Source organism: Saccopteryx leptura, chromosome 7 (genome assembly GCF_036850995.1).
Source record: "Saccopteryx leptura isolate mSacLep1 chromosome 7, mSacLep1_pri_phased_curated, whole genome shotgun sequence".
Taxonomy (NCBI): domain Eukaryota; kingdom Metazoa; phylum Chordata; class Mammalia; order Chiroptera; family Emballonuridae; genus Saccopteryx; species Saccopteryx leptura.
In genome coordinates this window covers 86,580,609-86,599,650 of record NC_089509.1, presented here as the reverse complement: position 1 = coordinate 86,599,650, position 19,042 = coordinate 86,580,609, and the positions used below count along the sequence as shown (strand labels likewise).

Genomic DNA, 19,042 nt, shown 5'->3' with positions numbered 1-19,042 from the left:
ATATTTGCATTAGCTTCTAACAGACAACAGAGGGCAATACAAGTTATGGGTATCACTAAATCCTCTGTTTGACGTTTTTTGTGACTTCCAGATATTGTGAATTACAGCTGCAACACATGAAGGTCTGATTTTGGTTAGGAATTCTCAGAAGATATTGTGCTCCTCAATTCAGTATCAGAGTTATTTCCTGGGGCTTAAAAAAGCTGGTGGGAAGGTTATTTTTAGTTTACTCCTCTATTTGAGAGTAGCTCAACCTTATGAAAGGAGATCTACTATTAGACTCCTCATTTTAGCTAACCCCTAGTATCTGCCTTCAGCCCCCAGCTCCATATTGCTGTGAATCTAATGCTTAGGCTACTGCTACAGGTAAAAGCCCATTTCAAGCTTTACTTACCTTTCTGGCTTCCCACTCTCATCTAATCTGAGCTTTTTTACATCTCTACTAGCTAACAAATGCATTCAAGAGTTTGTTTTCTGTTTAATATTTTGTCCAGCAATTTTATTTTTTCAGTAAGAGGGTTCATCTATAAACCTAGTAGGTAATGTTGCAAGAAGTACAGTTTTATTTATTCTTTATATTGGGGGGGGGGATGAGATACATACATATGATTCACAGATTAAAAGGCATAAATGGGTAGATAGAGGTCTCTTTTCCTCCTCTGTATCTGTCTGCAGGGCTAATGATACCACTGCCTTGGGTAATCAGATAGAATTTAATTGATTTTTTCAAAAGAGCTACCTATTCTAAACAATACATAGCAAAATGTTGTAATAAAAAAGCATCCTATTTTAGTTTAGATATACTGGGCATGTAGATTATTTGGTAGTTTAGTTGGTAAATTTTTTAAATGCAAACTCACAATGTACATTAGTACCTTTATTATATGTGGCTTAAGTGTCTGTTTGTCGCCGATAGCTTATTGGTTGCTTGCGTAACTGTACTAGCCAATGGGGTGAAGTTGCCACGGCATTCAAATAGTCCCTCCTTCTGGCATGCCACCTCACAAATTGAGGTTAAAGATTGGAGCAATTATTATGCTGTTAAGAAATCTTACACCAGAAGGGGTCTTTGCAATGGTACAAGACTAGAGGTTCTCCAATTGAAAAATAATGTCATAATAGCTAAGTCTTTGACTGGCTCCTCTAAAGGTGAAATACACGTCATTCCAAGAATTGATTTGGCTCCATCTCAAACAGGGTTGCCGTTTTAATTGAGACGTAGACAATTTCCTGTGAAACTTGCCTTTGCTATGACCATCAATAAGTCTCAGGGCCAAACGCTTAAGCGTGTTGGCATTTTTTTACCTGAGCCTGCATTTGGACACGGTCAACTTTATGTTGCCTGTTCAAGAGTTCGTGAAAGAACGGACGTAAAATTAAAAATAATTGATGGTCCTCTGCAAGGCGAGCTTAAAAATGATGGAAAGATCTACACAAGAAATGTTGTGTACAAAGAGATCTTTGACATGTGAATTAACATTTTATTATTTAAATCACCTTTATTTATTGAGCTACTGGTGGCTCTTAAGAAATGTACCGCCAGTGGTTTCCTTCATTGCACTCTACTTTAAGCAATTAAGCAAGTAGAAGGGGGAAACCCCGTGGGGCAATAAGCAAAGGGGCGTCCTCGCGGCCTGCCCTGGGTAATTCAGTTTGAATTAGCAGACACCTTTGCACAAATCATTTTAATTACAATTTATAATATCTAGAACAGCGGTCATTTCGTATGACCGCCGGGCTTTCTAGTAAATACTAAGAGTGATGGCAACCCAGCTGCCATCTTTTTCGTTTTGGATTGGGAATGGCATGCAGCATATATATCACAGCTCCTGAGAGGCCCTTGTGAGAGTAGATCCTGACTGAAACTGCATGCAATATATTAGGAAGTAATCACCATAGATATTGAGGATAGGAGTGGCAGGAGTTATTAGGAAGGTAATACAAATACGTTTTTAAAAGTCTTTTTCTCTTAGTTTCCAAAATCTGAACATGACAAGAGGACATTTTTAATAGTAAACACCCTACTTCACAATGAATATAGAATAATATTGGTATTTATGTACCAAATAGTAGAGCAACTACCTTTATGAAGCAAAAACTACAGGAGATTTATGCAGACAGATATGATCACAATAATAAGAGTTATACTGCCTGACCAGGCGGTGGCGCAGTGGATAGAGCATCGGACTGGGATGCAGAGGACCCAGGTTCGAGACCCTGAGGTCGCCAGCTTGAGCGCAGGCTCATCTGGTTTGAGCAAAGCTCACAAGCTTGGACCCAAGGTCGCTGGCTCAAGCAAGGGGTTACTCGGTCTGCTGAAGGCCCGCGGTCAAGGCACATATGAGAAAGCAATCAATGAACAACTAAGGTGTTGCAACGCGCAACGAAAAACTAATGATTGATGCTTCTCATCTCTCCGTTCCTGTCTGTCTGTCCCTGTCTATCCGTCTCTCTGACTCTCTGTCTCTGTAAAAAAATAAATAAATAAAAATTAAAAAAAAAAAGAGTTATACTACTCTTAGTACAAGACAGATAAAGTAGACAAAAACACCAGTTAATAAATCTAATGAAATAAGGCATAAAAATTTTTTCATTGATGCTGAAAACTCCATTGATTTTCATGATTCTAACATACAATAGACACTAAGGAATACTTTCTTAGTATGATAAATTATATATACATACCTTAATCCTAAAGCCAGTATCTTAATGGGGAGACAGTAAAGGTATTTCCACTCAAGTCAGGAAGAAGGCAAGAATACCCACTATTCCTGCTACTATTCAACACTGTACTTGAGAAATTTAGTCAATGAAATTAGACAAGAGAAATCAATCAGAAGCATATGAATGTGTAAAGAAGAATTAAAAGTATCTCTATATTATAGTATTCCTGGAAAATTACAGAGAATCAATGAGATAGAGAATAAAAGAATTTAGTTAAGTAGTAAGTTATAAACTTACACAGAATTCAACAGCTTTCATACCTATAAACAATAAACATTGAGCATGATATTCATGTCCAATTTACACATTCATTTACAATAGCAACAAGGAAGACTGAATATCTACAAATAAATTTAACAAGAAATGTATAAAACCTATTCAGAAAAATTTCAAAACATTTCAAAAAGATACAAAAGAAGACTTAAATAAGGTAGAAAGACATTTCCTATTCTTATGCAGTACAACTCAATGTAGAGATAATAATTTTCCCTAAATTAATGTATAAAGTCAATGCATTTCCAATAAAAATACCAAGCTAGACTAGTGGTTTTCAATTTTGCCCTCCAGGTAACATTGTGTAATATTTAGAGACATTTTTACTGTTATAAATGCACTAGTGCTACTGACATCTATTGAGTAGACACCAGGGATACTGCTAAACATTCTACAATGCACAGAACAACCTCACACAACACAGAAATATACAGCCCAAAATGTTAGTAGAGCTGAGGTTGAGAAACACTGAGTTAGACAAGTCAATACTATAGTTCAAACATGTAATAACAGCTAGGAAAACAGTGAAAAAAATTATTAGTATTATCCCTTTATACCAGACATTATAAAGTCTCTATATTAAACAGGTAGACCACTGCAATAGAATAAAAAGTCCAGCACTAGACACCTCAAAAATACATTACAAAAATTTAGAGTATGATATGGTTGACATCTCAAATATTTGAAATAAAGATGCAAATAAATAAATGGTGCTGGGACAATTTGGTAGTCATTTGGGAAAAAGATAAAATTAGATCAAATCTTCATACACTACAAAAAAACTCTAAATGGACTAGACATTTATGTAAAAAATTAAACTAGAAAAGTACTAGAAAAAAATACGGGTGAATTTTTCTTTAACCATGGAATAGGGAAAGGCATTCTAACTATGACTCAACATTCAAAGAAAATGAAAGAAAATATGGACAAGTATGACCACATAAAAATAACTAATTTTTTTTGTGTGACAGAGACAGAGAGAGGGACAGACAGGGACAGGCAAACAAGGAGAGAGATGAGAAGCATCAATTCTTTGTTGCAGCACCTTAGTTGTTCAGTGATTGCTTTCTCATATGTGCCCTGACTGGGGGGCTACAGCAAACCGAGTGACTCCTTGCTTAAGTAGCGACCTTGGGCTCAAGCTGGTGAGCCTTGCTCAAACCAGATGAGCCCGTGCGCATGCCGGCAACCTCGAGGTTTCGAACCTGGGTCCTCCATGTCCCGATCTGATGCTCTATCCACACTGCACTACTGCCTGGTCAGGCAAAATAAAAAATTTTTATATAATTAAAAGCATATGTCAAAAAATAATTGATAATCTAAAAAAATACTGACTACTCATAGCACAAGGACTAATATCCCTTATAATGAATTCTTAATAACTGAGGAGCCAAGACCAGAAAAACAATTAAAAGTAGGAAAAAAATAGGGCCACCAAAAAAATTATACAATGGCCTCCAAGCATGAGGAAAATACTTACTCACTAATACAGAAATGCAAATAAAACACTGAGATACCATTTCTTGGTGATCAGACTGGCAAAAAATTTAAAATATGACAACATATTCTGTTGATCAGGCAGTGTGGAAAGAGTGCCACATGCTGCTGGTGGGAATGCAAATTCATACTAGCCTCTGAAGGGAAGTGTGGCAGTGCTTAACAAAACTATATATCTGTGCCTGATCAGTGGTGATGCAGTGCATAAAGTCCCAGGTTCGACACCCAAGGTCACTGGCTTGAGCAAGGGGTCATTGGCTCAGCTGGAGCCCCATCCCAGTCAAGGCACATATGAGAAACAATCAATGAACAATTAACATACTGCAACTACGAATTGATTCTTCTCATCTCAGTCCCTTCCTGTCTCTGTCTCTCTCACTAATAAAACAAACAAACAAACAAACAAAAACTATAAACAGTGTGTCTGTAAAGTCATGGTACACTTTTGACTGATCACACAAAAGCAACAAAAGACGATAGAAATGTGAAATCTGCACCAAATAAAAGGAAAACTCTCCCAGTTTCATACCTATTTAGTGCAGTTTGATGTGGGCTCACGCACAGATTTTTTAGGGCTCCTTAGGTAGCTATCATGTATAGCCTCTACAGACTCATCACTGACTGATGGCCTACCAGAACGGGGTTTCTCCACCAAACTGCCGGTTTCCTTCAACTGCTTATCCCACCGAGTAATGTTATTCCTATGTGGCGGCGCTTCGTTATAAACATGCCAATATTCATGTTGCACTTTGGTCATGGATTCGAATTTAGCGAGCCACAGAACACACTGAACTTTCCTCTGTACCGTCCACATCTCAACTGGCATGGCCGTGGGCCGCTCCGCTGTATACACAGTGTTATGTCATCATCTGCACATGCGCACATGCTGCCACATCATCCTATGGAAACTGGGAGGGTTTTCCTTTTATTTGGTGCATATTTCACATTTCTATCATCTTTTATTGCTTTCCTGTGACCAGTCAAAAGTGCACCATGACTTTACGGACACACTGTATATGCTCATTTTTCACCCCTATAAACCCATTTTTAGAAATTTACCCTGAAGACATTCCCAACAATATGAAAAGATATATGAACAAGATTATTCAATGTAGTATTGTTTATAATTGCAAAATATTGGAAAGAACCTAAATTGCATATATAAGAATGTGATTAAATAAACTATAGTACATCTATACACAATTGAGTACTGTATAATCTATCTGTTAAAAAAGTGGAGAAAATCTCTATGAATTGATATGGACTGATTTCCAGAGCACAGTGTGAAATGAAAAAAGGCAAAGCCCAACAGAGTAGCTAGAGTCTTCTACCTTTATGTAAGAAAATGAAGGATGTATACATATACCTACTTATCTGTGCAAAAGAAATAAAGAAAAGGTAAACCAGAAACTAAAGAAATTGGTCACCCACCAGAGGTGAGTGAAAACAGGACAGAAAAAAGGGATAACGGGAATGGGGTAGCAGAGAGGAGGAGCTGACACTTCTCTGCATATACTGTTTGTATAGCTCCGACTTATACAACCCAAGAAATATTTCACATATCCCAAAGTAAAGAACAAAGCCTACCACAATGTGGAGGAAAAAATGAAAAACAAACAATAACAAATATACGTAACTGAATAGCAAATAAATATGTTCTAAGGGTTGTTGAGGAAAAAAAACTAACCAAAGACAAAAAGAACTATATCTAAATGTTGTAATTTAGTTAGTAAATATATTTCCCACAGAGATTTGGATTAGCCATTTTGAAACTACTTTATGTGCATGCTAGAAATATAATAAGTAAATATAAATAATGAGAGCCATGCTTATCACTGATAAATGGCCAGACTCTAAGGAGGACCTTCCTTCCCCCAGGATCCCTGCCTCCAGTGTTCATGGCCTTGTATAATCCCCCCTCTTTAGGTGTGAGAGGAGCTGGGACTTGCATCTAAACAATACAATATGGCAAAGGTGATGAGATGTCTCATTTTTGAAATTACAGTTCGTTATAGAAGATTCCATCTTGCTGCAGAATTTGCTCGAGTCTTTCTGTAGCTAGCTGAGTATGTGGCCATGTTGGGAGGCCCAGTGGCAAAAAGCTGAGGGTGACCTCTAGGAGTAGAGGACAGTTTCCAGCCAACTGCAAGAAGTTGAAGCCCTCTGTCCTGAAACTGCAAGGAAATGAATTATGTCAACAATCTAGTGGCCTTAGAAGCCACTTCTTTCCCAATGGAGCCTCCAGATGAGCAGCAGCCAGCATAGCACCTTGACTGCAGCTTTGTGCGACACCAAGCAAAGCACTCAACTACACCAAGTCCAGATTGCTGGCCCACAGAAATTGAGAAAAGATAATAAATGTATGTTGTTTAAGCTATTAGGTTTATGATAATACTGTTATGCAGCAGTAGATAACTCATACAACAGAATATAAGCAGTGAGAATATCTAGTGCTCAGATTTTGGTTTTTAAACAAAAGTATTCAATAAGGGAACCAGGATCTTTGAAGAAGTGACTGACTGATTTAGGGGCTGAGGCAGGAAAAATTTCTGCCCCTGGAACATCTTATATGTCAGAAAGTAAGGAAGTGCTCAAAATTATATGAGGTCTTGTTGAAACAACACAGAAGCCAACCTGAAGAAACTTCTAATAGCCAAAGTTGGAATGAAATAAATGAGGGAAAGGGAACAGCTCTTCTCTACAGATCAAGTACTGTAGAAGAAAAGAGGGAAGGAGAAATTACCACTAGGCAAACACCACCGTAGAATTATTACAGACAGGCTCCACCAGAGGATGCTAAAATTAGTGGGTAAAGGTATGAGTAGAAACAGGACACACACACTCAAAGTATTATAGTTCCCCCAAGGCTCATTACCTGTACTCAAAAAGACAATACCTTTTTAGTGAATAGTACCCAGCAGACACCAACTTACTCTAGTAATCAGACATACCGACATAATACAATACAACGAGGACATACTATTTCTGTGGAACTCCTGCCAAAACCGCATAACGCACTGTAATCATGAGAAAACATCAGACAAACCAAACAGAGAGATAATCTACAAAACCACTTTAATATCATCGAAATACTTACTCTCTGAGACTTGGCTCTTTGAAATGGAGAGGAGCACACCTTCTCCTTCGGCTTGGCAGCTCTACAGATAGATCTTCGGACTTATTTTCAGATTTAGCAGTGTTATTTGAAACAAAATTGGTATTTGTCAAGTCTTGTAGTATTCTGCCACCTGAAGAGAATATTTTTTTCACAAATATTTGTAACCATGTAGAGATGTAGAAATAGATACGGGATATTTAGAGGTATGCAAATCATTGGTAGCAAATTTTTAAACTTAACAATAATCAAGTTATAATTTTAATTACAATAATAGAACCACAATTATTTGTAAATCAGTTTTTCTCCAGCCATAATTAGAAAAAAAACTTAAAATTCGAAACAAACTATCAAAGTAGCCACATTTTAATTCTGAAATCACATATAGGCTGAGAAAAATTCTTCATTGTTCAACTACAAATTACTGCATCCATTCAATCTTTGTCACTGATTGGTCACTTTGTGAAAAGCACCATGAAGAATACAGAGATGAAAGATGGCTCTCATGCTCTAACATGTCCTCTGACTCTGGACCTTTGTATGTCTTTTGCTTTAGTAGTCCTTTCACCAGAAATAGCCTTATCCATCAAAATCCTAGTGTCCTCTAACTTGAAAAAGTATCTGCACCCTCATGTCTATAACAGCATTATTTACAATAGCCAAGACATGGAAACAACCTAAGTGTCCATGGATGAATGAGTGGACAAACTTGTGGTATATAAATATAATGGAATATTATTTAGCCAAATAAAAAATGAAGAAATCCTACCATTTGTGACAACACAGATGTACTTTACAGACATGATGCTACATGGAGTAAATCAGAGAAAAATAAATATTGTATGATCTCACTTATATGTGGAATCTTAACACAAAACAAGGCCCTGGCTGGTTGGCTCAGTGGTAGAGCGTCGGCCTGGCGTGCAGGAGTCCCGGGTTCGATTCCCGGCCAGGGCAAACAGAAGTGCCCATCTGCTTCTCCACCCCTCCCCCTCTCCTTCCTCTCTGTCTCTCTCTTCCCCTCCCGCAGCCAAGGCTCCATTGGAGCAAAGTTGGCCCGGGCACTGAGGATGGCTCTGGTTGCAACAGAGCGATGCCCCAGATGGGCAGAGCATCGCCCCCTGGTGGGCGTGCTGGGTGGATCCCAGTCGGGTGCATGCGGGAGTCTGTCTGACTGCCTCCCCATTTCCAACTTCAGAAAAATACAAAAAAACCCCAAAAAAACAAAAACCCATACTCACAGAAAAAGAGTTCAGACTTGTGGTTACCAAAGGCAGAGGAAGTTGAGAGAAGAGGTAAGTAGCAAAAGGATGCAAAAATATACAAACTTCTAGGTATAAGTACTAAGGGTGGTATAATGTACAACATGATAACTATAGGGAACACTGCTGTATGATATACAGGAAAATTGTTAAATGAGTAAATCATAAGAGTTCTCATTACAAGGAAAACAATTTTTTTTTCTTCTTTTATTGTATCTATATGAGATGATGGATGTTAGTTGAACCTATTATGGTAATCATTTTAAAATATGTGTGAATCAAACTATCATGCTGTACACTTTAAACTTATACAGTGATATATGCCAATTATTTCTTAATAAAACTGGGGGGGAATCCCTGTGTTCTATATATTTATACATACAGTGATATGGAAATGCCTGATGTTAGAAATTTTCTAATAATAAAGGAATATTTATAAGATCCAATGTTAAGAGAAATAATGTGAGATAAGTAATGTTTTAGAGTATGATTTTAAGTATATATTTAAGAACCCATAGATTCACGTCTATGCATATGCATATTGACTGCTGTTCTGCTGGGTGGTTGTTTTTCCTACTATTTTCTGATTCTCTACTTTTGATTTCTTGCAGTGAGTGTTATTTTAATAACTAGGAGAAAATAAAAAGTAAACATTAAGATAAAAATCCTATCCTTTAGGACCTAAAATGCTACTTATTTCATGATGTCATTGCAGGTTTCTCTAGTCAGAATTACTCCCCATTAAATCCCTTAGCATAATATGTATATTTTATTCAAAGCATTTACTACATTTACCACTGTATTTGTAACTTTTACATGCAGGTCTTCTGAGGAAAGGGAGTTGACATTGTTTAATTCTAATCCTCTAAAACACCTAGAATAATATTGATCTCATTAAATATACAGGGTGGGGCAAAAGTAGTTTACAGTTGTAAGCAAAAGTTTATTCTCATATTATTTATTATTGTATTATTTTTCCATACAAACAACTATAAACCTACTTTTGTCCCACCCTGTATCGTTATAAAATCCTACCCTAAAGAAACTTCCAATTGTCTTTGATAAAATCAATCCAGCACAATTCCTTATTATATAAATATATATACATTTAAAACAACTCAATTTCTTTCAAACATTGAAAACGACAACTATCTGCCTAATGACATCAGACAACTCTGTGGGAATTGCCAATCTGTTTTTTTAGGTTATATTGATAAATGTCCAAGACATTCTCACTGTGATCCTTCCAAAGTATTAAACTTTCTTGAAGTTCTTTCACATTGTTTCTATAGCTCAAGCTAGTTAAGTTTTTTAAATTTCATAATAATATCAGTTATAACAGGAAATACTTTATGAGTTAAGTGGGAATAAAACACTTGTAAAATTTGGTCACTTCAGGTATTGACCTACCTATTTCTGATTTTTTGCTAGAAGAAATATGCAAAGGTCTTGAACTTTCACGAACACTGTTAAGGGAAGAATCGTCTATGGTAGGTGAATATATCTGAGACAAAGATTCAAAAACCTTGGTATAAAAGTCTGCCTTAATTTCCTTATTTTCCATTTTTTTCCCTGCACCAGCGTGTTCAGATTCAAGCGGCATTCTCTTATTGGTGTCTGATAGTATCTTCATTACTTCAGGGCTCTCTGGAGGAGCTATTACTGTCTTCCTTTTCTTTGCTCTGGATGTCCTCTTATTCCCTCTTTTGACCTGGCACTCTCCCTCCACCAAGGGGGTGTCTCTTTCGTTATTCAGAGTTGCAGTGCTTTGCTTTGGCTTCTTTTGTGGTCCCATTTCGTTACCAGAACCAGAATCTGCTTCATTAGTAACATGTTTTAAAGCTGATTCTAAGGAGAGAGATGTCTGTGAAGAATCTGTTAATTGAAAAATAGGTTTGGTTTTACCTTTTGTTTGACTTTTCTTTGCCTTGCCTGATTTTTTCCCATGCTTTGTAACTTCTTTGTAAGGATTTGAAATTTGCTCACAATCTTCCTTTTCATTACTATTGATTTCCATACATTGTCCACTGATAATACCTTGGCTTTCAAGTTTCTGTTTAGATTCATTTATTTTAAAATCAAGATTTGGGTAGCTTTCTTGGTTATGCATATCTTCATTGTTATCTCTATATATTTGGTCCATTTCAGAAATTATTTCTGTCTTCTGATTCACTTTCTGCCTAAGATTCTTATTTATTTTTGAATCATTTTGTTGAGTATGTTGCATATCAGTTACATGCTTTTTCAAAGCCAACATATTCAGGGGCTCATAATCATATACATTTCCATTACCTCTGGTGGAAAGGTAAGCTGTTTGAAATTCAATTGTGACATCTGGGTTTTCAGAAATTGTTTCATTATCCTCTTGGGTTAGGAAAAAGTAGTTACCATTTTCTGGGTCATGCACACCTTTGTTATTAAACTCATTTGTTTGGTTTGCTCCTAAAATTATCTCTGTCTTCCGACTTCCTTTATCTCTACGCCTCTTATTTATTTTTGATTCATTTTGCTTTGCACACGGCATATTAGTAACATGCCTTTTCTTCCCCAAAATGTTTCCAGCCTCATAATCACAGAGGTTCCTATTATCTCTGGTGGAAGGATCAGCTACCTGAAACTCATTTGAATCTTCAAGGTTTTCAGGAATGATTTCTTTATCCTTCTGGGTTAGAGAAAATAAGTTATCCTTTTCTGGGTCATGCACATCTTTGTCATCATTCTCATGTATTTGGTTGAGTTCCGAAATTATTTCTGTCTTCCGACATACCTTTCGCCGAGGCTTATCTGTTTTTGATTCATTTTGACAAGTAGTTTGTATATCATGGATGTGCTTTTTCACTCCCAAATTACTTTGAGTCTCACAATCATATAGGTTTCCATTATCTTTGGTAGAAAGGGCAGGTGTTTGAAACTCACTTGAATCTTCTAGGTTTTCAGGGATTTCTTTATCCCTCTGGGTCAGGAGGAAATGGTTACCATTTTCTGGGGAATACATACTTTCGTCATTATTTAAATGATTCACTTCAGAAATTATTACTGTCTTCCGATTTATTCTCTGCTTAAGATTATTATTAACTTTTGATTTATTTCGCTGAACAGGAAACACATCAGTGATTAAGTCTTGCAAACCCAACATATTGTGGGGATCACAATCACACAGGTCCCCATTATTGCTGGTGTACAGAGCAGGATTTTGAAACCCATTTGACACTTCTGAGTTTCCACAGACGATTTCTTTATCCTCTTGGGTTTGGATGGAAAAGCTACCTATTTCGGGGCCATGTGCATCTTTATCTTTATCCCCATATATTTGGTTCATTTCAGAAATTACTTCTGTCTTCCGATTTACTTTCTGTCTAAGTTTCTTACTTACTTTTGATTCATTTTGCAGAGCAGGTTGGGTATCAGAGACATGCTTTTTCAAATCTAACATATTTTGAGTCTCATAATCACATAAATTTCCATTATGTTTGGTAGCAAGATCAGCTGTTTGAAATTCATTTGTGACTTTTAGGTTTTCAGAAATGATTTCTTTATCCTTTTGATTTAGGAATAAGTGACCTTTTTCTAACTTATGAATCACAAATGTCTGTCTAGAAGCTTTATTTTTATTATAAGCTAGAGAACTTTGACCCATATCAAATTTACTCTCCTGCTGTAATTTATCTGAACTTTGGAAGAAAGAGTATGTTTCCTCTTGCTCATTTGTTACATGTATTCTTTTCTTCTTGCTATTCTCTGTACTTTGTCTGTCATCTTGATCAAGGTCATTATGAAGGATTATTGTCTTCAGAATGTTCGACTTAGTCATCTGTTCAGTACTGAAGATAAAATTTGGATCTTCTGAATCTCCTTTTCCATTCAGGCCAATGGATCTTTTTTCTGATTCATTCTCAATTTCTTTCTCAACACTCATATCTGAACTATTTTTAATTTGTCTCTTCAGTCTTTTTCTCTTTTTTTCAGAGCTTGAATCTTTCACTTTCCTGAAAGTTTTGATTCCACAGTCATTTGGTTTTTTATTACTTTTATTTTTAGTGCCTGTTGAAACTGTAACAATTTGGCCTACTTCACTAGCAGTTAAATCCATGTCTGCATCATACACAGTTTTCTGCCACTGAAAGTCATCATTATTCTGAACTTGATTCATGCACTTTGCAGTAGGTTCGCTTGCAGACTCAGATGAGTCAGGAAGGCACTGTATGTTCCTTTGCATTTTAGTATTCACTTCATCAGTATGATCATTTATCTCATTCCAATTTAATTCTGGACTTGAAATCCATTGTTGATCTACACCTGTCACACAAGAATTGCTTGCAGGATTATTTGATTCCAGAAATGATGTACGTCTTTTCCTCTTAGTTACATTACTAAGAGGTAGTTTCTCCTTTCTGTGGCTGATAAACTGGGAATTTTTCATCTCACTTGTTAGAGAACTCTTGGAACTCTGGCCTGAGTGAGAATAGCTTTCTATAAAATAAAAAGAAAACAAAACTCAGAACTAAGTAATGGTAAGTTTATTATTTAAAAAAATTAGATTAGAAATCAAGCTGTTTCACAGAGGATTTCTAACAATATATTCTGTTCAGATATTTGTATTATAAAGAATCTACGCTGATAAAAATAAGGTAGAAATGATGAGAGTAGTCATAAGTCACATTTTACATTTTTATCAATGGAAAATACATATATACTGAGAATTCACTCTGCCTTGGTCCCAACATAAAGTGGGGTATAGCCAATAGTAGAGTCACTAACATACCCTTCTAAAGTGGGATTTACCACCCCCAATAAGAGTGATAACTCTGATAAAAATTACTACTAGACGCCTGTCAGCAGACAGCTCAAGTTTCTATAAATTATACACAGATACACTCACATAAATTTTTAGAAAGAAAAAATAATTCTAAGCTCCAAATTTAATATAGTTATGGTTCCATATACTAATTGTGAAATCTATGATAATATGTAAGCCAGACTATACTGCAAAATTATTATTTTGAAATACTATGTAAATAAAATGTATCATCATTTTCTCTTGTTCAACCATTATGCTTTTTGCTTTACTACTAAGTTTTTGCTTTACTACTAATTGGTTATGATCTTGAAAAAGTCACTATACTTATCCCCAATTTTCATATTTATAAACAGGAGAAGAGGAAACTATATATCTATAAACAGGAGTATATGAAACTAACATAGTATCTTTCAATTCGAAAGCTAAGATATCAAGAAAAGCTCTTTTTAGGCTAGCTCATTTCTAATTATTGCACCCAGAGTAACAGTATCAGGCCACTGTGGATCTGATATTTGTCAGAACATTTACTTTTAAATTTTTCACCAGCACTTAAAAATAGTAGAAGTTAGCATATCTGTAACATAAGAGATCTAACTTATTAACTGTTAATTCACCATGGTCATCAAGAAGAAAATCTGATGAAATTATTTAATAATGATAACTCAAAATGGATTTTTTTTAAAAGTCTCACCTTTTGGAAGTATATCAACAATAGAAGACACATGTTCTGAATCATCTAAACCACACACATTTTGATTGTTTTCTTTAAGACATAACAATTCTAAATTATTCTGAGTTGATGAAGAATGTGCTGTTGATACCAAAGAAGGAATATCAGGTGATGTCTTTGATATAACGTTGTCACATTGCGTTTTTGTTTTCTCTTCATCTTCATCATCATCATCATCATCATCATCATCATTTGAAGTTAATGGAACCCTAAAGGCAAATGGGAATGAATGAAAAATTTTGTATTTTGTAAAAATTATTTAGAAAATTACATGGCTAGTTCTTTCTTTATTCCATTTATTTAAGATCCAACCACAAATCCCTTCTGGTACCTTTTTGTGTTCAATGAAGACAATTATAGGTAGGAAGTAGATAAACTCAGAATAAAACAAGAACACTGATCTTCACAGCCCAAGTACCTCCAAAAGGAGATAACCGATAGACTGGTAATCACTGGTTGGGCTATTAGGGGAGAGACGGCCAGCACATGAACTCAAATAATAGTGATCTTTTCTAGTTTTGGTCTATTACAAATATGCTTTTTGAAATGTATGGACACATTTTTTGGGGGTATGTACCTAGTAGAATTGCTGGATTTATATACAGTATTTGACGTTAGGAGAAACTTAAGAGCATGCTTATTGTGTTCCCGTTATTTCATATGCTTACTCTTGAGTTTTGCAGATTTTCCTTCTCAGATTAAAGAAGTCCCCTTGTATTTCTACTAGTTTGTTGATAAGTTTTTTCACAAATGGCTGTTGAATTTTATTAAATGACTTTTCTGTCACTATTGAGAAGATACTACTTTACTTTTTTTCCTCTTAATGAATTTTTTAAATCCCAATCAAAATGCCAGAAGAGAATGTATATGTGTACACCTGTGTTATGTAAACTGACAAGTTGACTCTAAAATTCACATGGAAATGCAAAGACTCAGAATAGCCAAGATAATATTCAAGAACAAAAATATAAATAAATAAAATGGAGATTCACACTATCAAATACCAAGGCTCAGAATAGTGAGTTCAGAAACAGATGCATACACATCCGGTCACACACCTGACCTTTGATATAGATGATACTGTCATGAAGTGGGGAAAAGATGGTCTTTTTTTTTTCAAATAAATGGTGTGAGGTCAACAGGATTTCCACAAGAAAAAAAATAAATTTAGACCTTCCCCTCACATTATACCCCAAATTCTAGGTAGACTGAAAATCTAACTGAAAGAGAAAATAATAAAGCTTTTAAAAAAAAACAGAGGAGAACAATTAGTAAAGATTTTCTTAAAAGGAAACAGAAAGTAGTAACCATAAGGGGAAGTGGGACTAATAAATATAACTATATAGATACATATATTGGATTTTTAATGGTCTAAAGACACCATTAAGAGGATGATGGGACAAGCCAAAGTAAAAGATATTTGTGATGCACAAAGAATATATATATAAAGTATTTAAAAACCTGCAAATCTTTAAAAAAATGATAGTCAACTCAATAGGAAAATAAACATATAAACAGATGCTTAAATTTATATAGCATATATGAATTCAAATAATTATCAAGAAAATTAAAATCCCAATGTAATACTAGTACACATCCCCAAAATGGCTAAAATGAAAAAGACAGACAATAACAAGTGTTGTTAGAGGCACAGAACAACAGGGATTCTCATATATTGCTGCTAGGAATATTAATGGGTACAAACCCTTTAGAAAACTGAGTTTCACCTAAAACCAAATCCTATATGTAAACCCAGCAATTCTTCTCCTAGGCACCTACCAATAAACTGTGCACATACATTCTGAAAGGCATATACACAGTAGCACTACTTGTAACAGACCAAAACTAAAAGAAAATCAGAAAGATGAAGAAATTATGGTACAATCATTCAATGAAATACTATATAGCAATGAGAATAATTATCTACTACTACCAATACAGATGAGTTGTACAAACACAATGCTGAGCAAAAAAAAAACAGACACAAAATTCCTATTTACTGTATAATTTCCTTATATATGAGTTCAAAATTAGACAGATCTAATTATCTATGATATTAGAAGTCAGGGTATCTAACCAGGCAGTGGCGCAGTGGATAGAGTGTAGGACTAGGATGCTAAGGGCCCAGGTTCAAAACCTTGAGGTCACCGGCTCGAGTGGCTCATCCAGCTTGAGCACGGGGTCACCGGCTTGAGCGTGGGGTCATAGACAGGACCCCATGGTCACTGCCTTGAGCCCAAAGGTCACTGGCTTGAAGCCCAAGGTCTCTGACTTGAGTCCAAGATCGCTGGCTTGAGCAAGAGGTCACTCACTCTGCTGGAGCCCCCAGTCAAGGTATATATGAGAAAGCAATCAATGAACAACTAAGATGCCACAATGAAGTACTGATGCTTCTCATCTCTCCCTTCCAGCCTGTCTGTCCCTGTCTGCCTTTCTGTCTGTGTGTCACTCTCTCTAAAAAAAAAAAAAAGTCAGGATAACATTTATCTTTGAGTGGTTGGTGAGTAGAGACTAGGAAGTGTCTGTGGTACTACTGGTGATATTCTGTTTCTTGGTCTGGATAATGTTATATAACAATGTTCACTTGTAAAAGTTCACCATGCTCTAAAGGCCTTTGCATTTTTCTAACATGTACGCTACACTTCAAAGAAAAATCTACTTAAAAAGTACAATGAAATTTTATAGAGGGCTAGTTGACACTTGATTTGTATGTTTATGAAACAATGTATGTCTAATGACAGCCCAGATATTCTTAAAAAGAACTAACTAAAGGAACTACAAGACAACAAAACGTACTATTTTAAAACTGCAGCCATTAAAAGGTACTGGTGCAATGTGGTGCTAGTACAGCAAAATAGGCAAAACAATGCAGCAAACTAGAAAGAATAGAAAGCAACAGTATATATAAGAAATTTTTACTATGGTACAAATAGCATTCAATATATAAGTACATTTACTTGTGCACTTAAGTAAAAGCAATAAACCCAAAAGTTATATAACCAAAAGAACACTGAATAAGAGACAGAGGATTTTGGTCAATGCTGTTAATTCAGAGTCATTTTATCTCTTTGGACCTCAAAGATTGTCTTTAAAATGACAAGTTTGAAATAAGGTGTTTACTATGACTTATAATCAAATTAATCAAGAAATAGGAATTTTGGTCAGGAGATTAACAACAACAAATTTTAAAGGTTGGGCAGTTTGCAGGTTAATTAGAAAAAATTATCAGGTTTAGCCAGCAGGAAACCTGAGGTCAGTGGTGACCTGAGGGAAAAGAAAGAACAAAACAGTATCAGGATACTACAGATGAACTTATTTATTGAATGAGGGTAAGTTTCCTAGGAGCCCTGGAGATGCAATGTGAGCAAGATACGACAAATCATCTCATTCTTACCTTAGTAGGCAGCTATAGGTTAACAAAACTCAAACATTACATAACACATACAACAATTGTGTAATATACAAATCTAACTACTACTCTACGCCAAAGTAATTTAAACTCATGTAACTAAAGGTCCATCTGTGCTTCTTCCTTCTCTAGTCTATGGGAAAGCTGAATAATACTTTAAAATATAAAACTAAATTCTATTATATCTTTAATTTCTTTTACTGGGACAATGCTAACAAGTATTTCATTACTTATTTTTATATGTCTTTCTATGTTCCAAGGAAGTTGATCAAATAAAAACCTTCAAAGTGCAACTTAGGTAGAAGTGTGCAAGTTAATATTTAACCTTAGGTAGAAGTGTGCAAGTTAATATTTAACCAAGTTTTGAAGCAATTACCTTGCAAATGGAAGCTGCATAGACTTGCACTGTTTACTAACCCGTTTATTCTTGCTGGCTGGCAGTGGGAAGGGACTCTGATGGAACTATTTTTGAAAAAAATACAGACAATGAAAACGAACAAAGTTTCTAATCTCATTAAATCATGTTTGATATTAAAGTACCAAATTATACAATAATGCCAATAGTAATAGAACAAGTCTTCCACTAGTCTTTAATAGTTCAATGGAAATAATGTGATAAGGTTAAACAGTTCATCTTTAATCATGTCATCCAAAGATAATAACCACTAATATTTTGGTATATAATCTCCCAAACTTTCTTCTATGCATATGAATACACATGTGTGTATAACCACACATTTACAATATTTCTACATATACAGCATTTTTTATTAGTGGCTGGGTAGAGGGTCAACCTAACTGATACGTGGATTTTGACTGTGTGGGGATTGTCCAGCCTAACCCCTGCACTCCACATTGTTGAAAGGTCAACTGTCTATAAAATAAGCTCACATCTACATATATATTACATAATATATTACTGGATTTTGTACATGTTTTTTATTAAATTTATTAGCATAACATTGGTTAATAAGATTATAGAGGTTTCAGGTGTACATTTCTATAATACATGATCTTCAGACTGCATTATGTGCCCACCACCCAAGGTCAAATCATCTTCTGTTGCCATATATCTGGGCCCTTTACCCTTTCCCACCCCACCACACCACTACCATTCTTAAACGGTCTTTTAAAATTGTCTGGGTGACTTTAATGCAGCTTTTAAATTTTTGCTTATATATATTTGATAAATGTTCACGTTTTCTGGACATGTTTTAATTATTTAATAAAGAAC

At 35.4% G+C, this 19,042-nt stretch overlaps 1 protein-coding gene across 4 annotated transcripts in view; it reads right to left on the bottom strand.

Moving 5' to 3' along the window:
- Positions 1-19,042, bottom strand: part of SGO2 (shugoshin 2) — a 35,194-nt gene that overhangs the window by 1,623 nt on the left and 14,529 nt on the right. For all 4 annotated transcript variants that reach the window (XM_066346210.1, XM_066346209.1, XM_066346208.1 and 1 more), the window contains 4 exons: positions 18,185-18,270; positions 14,361-14,608; positions 10,282-13,341; positions 7,592-7,742 (listed from right to left, as the gene is read on the bottom strand). In XM_066346210.1, coding sequence (XP_066202307.1) covers positions 7,592-7,742; positions 10,282-13,341; positions 14,361-14,608; positions 18,185-18,270 — 3,545 coding nt within the window. The remainder of the gene's footprint in view (positions 1-7,591; positions 7,743-10,281; positions 13,342-14,360; positions 14,609-18,184; positions 18,271-19,042) is intronic.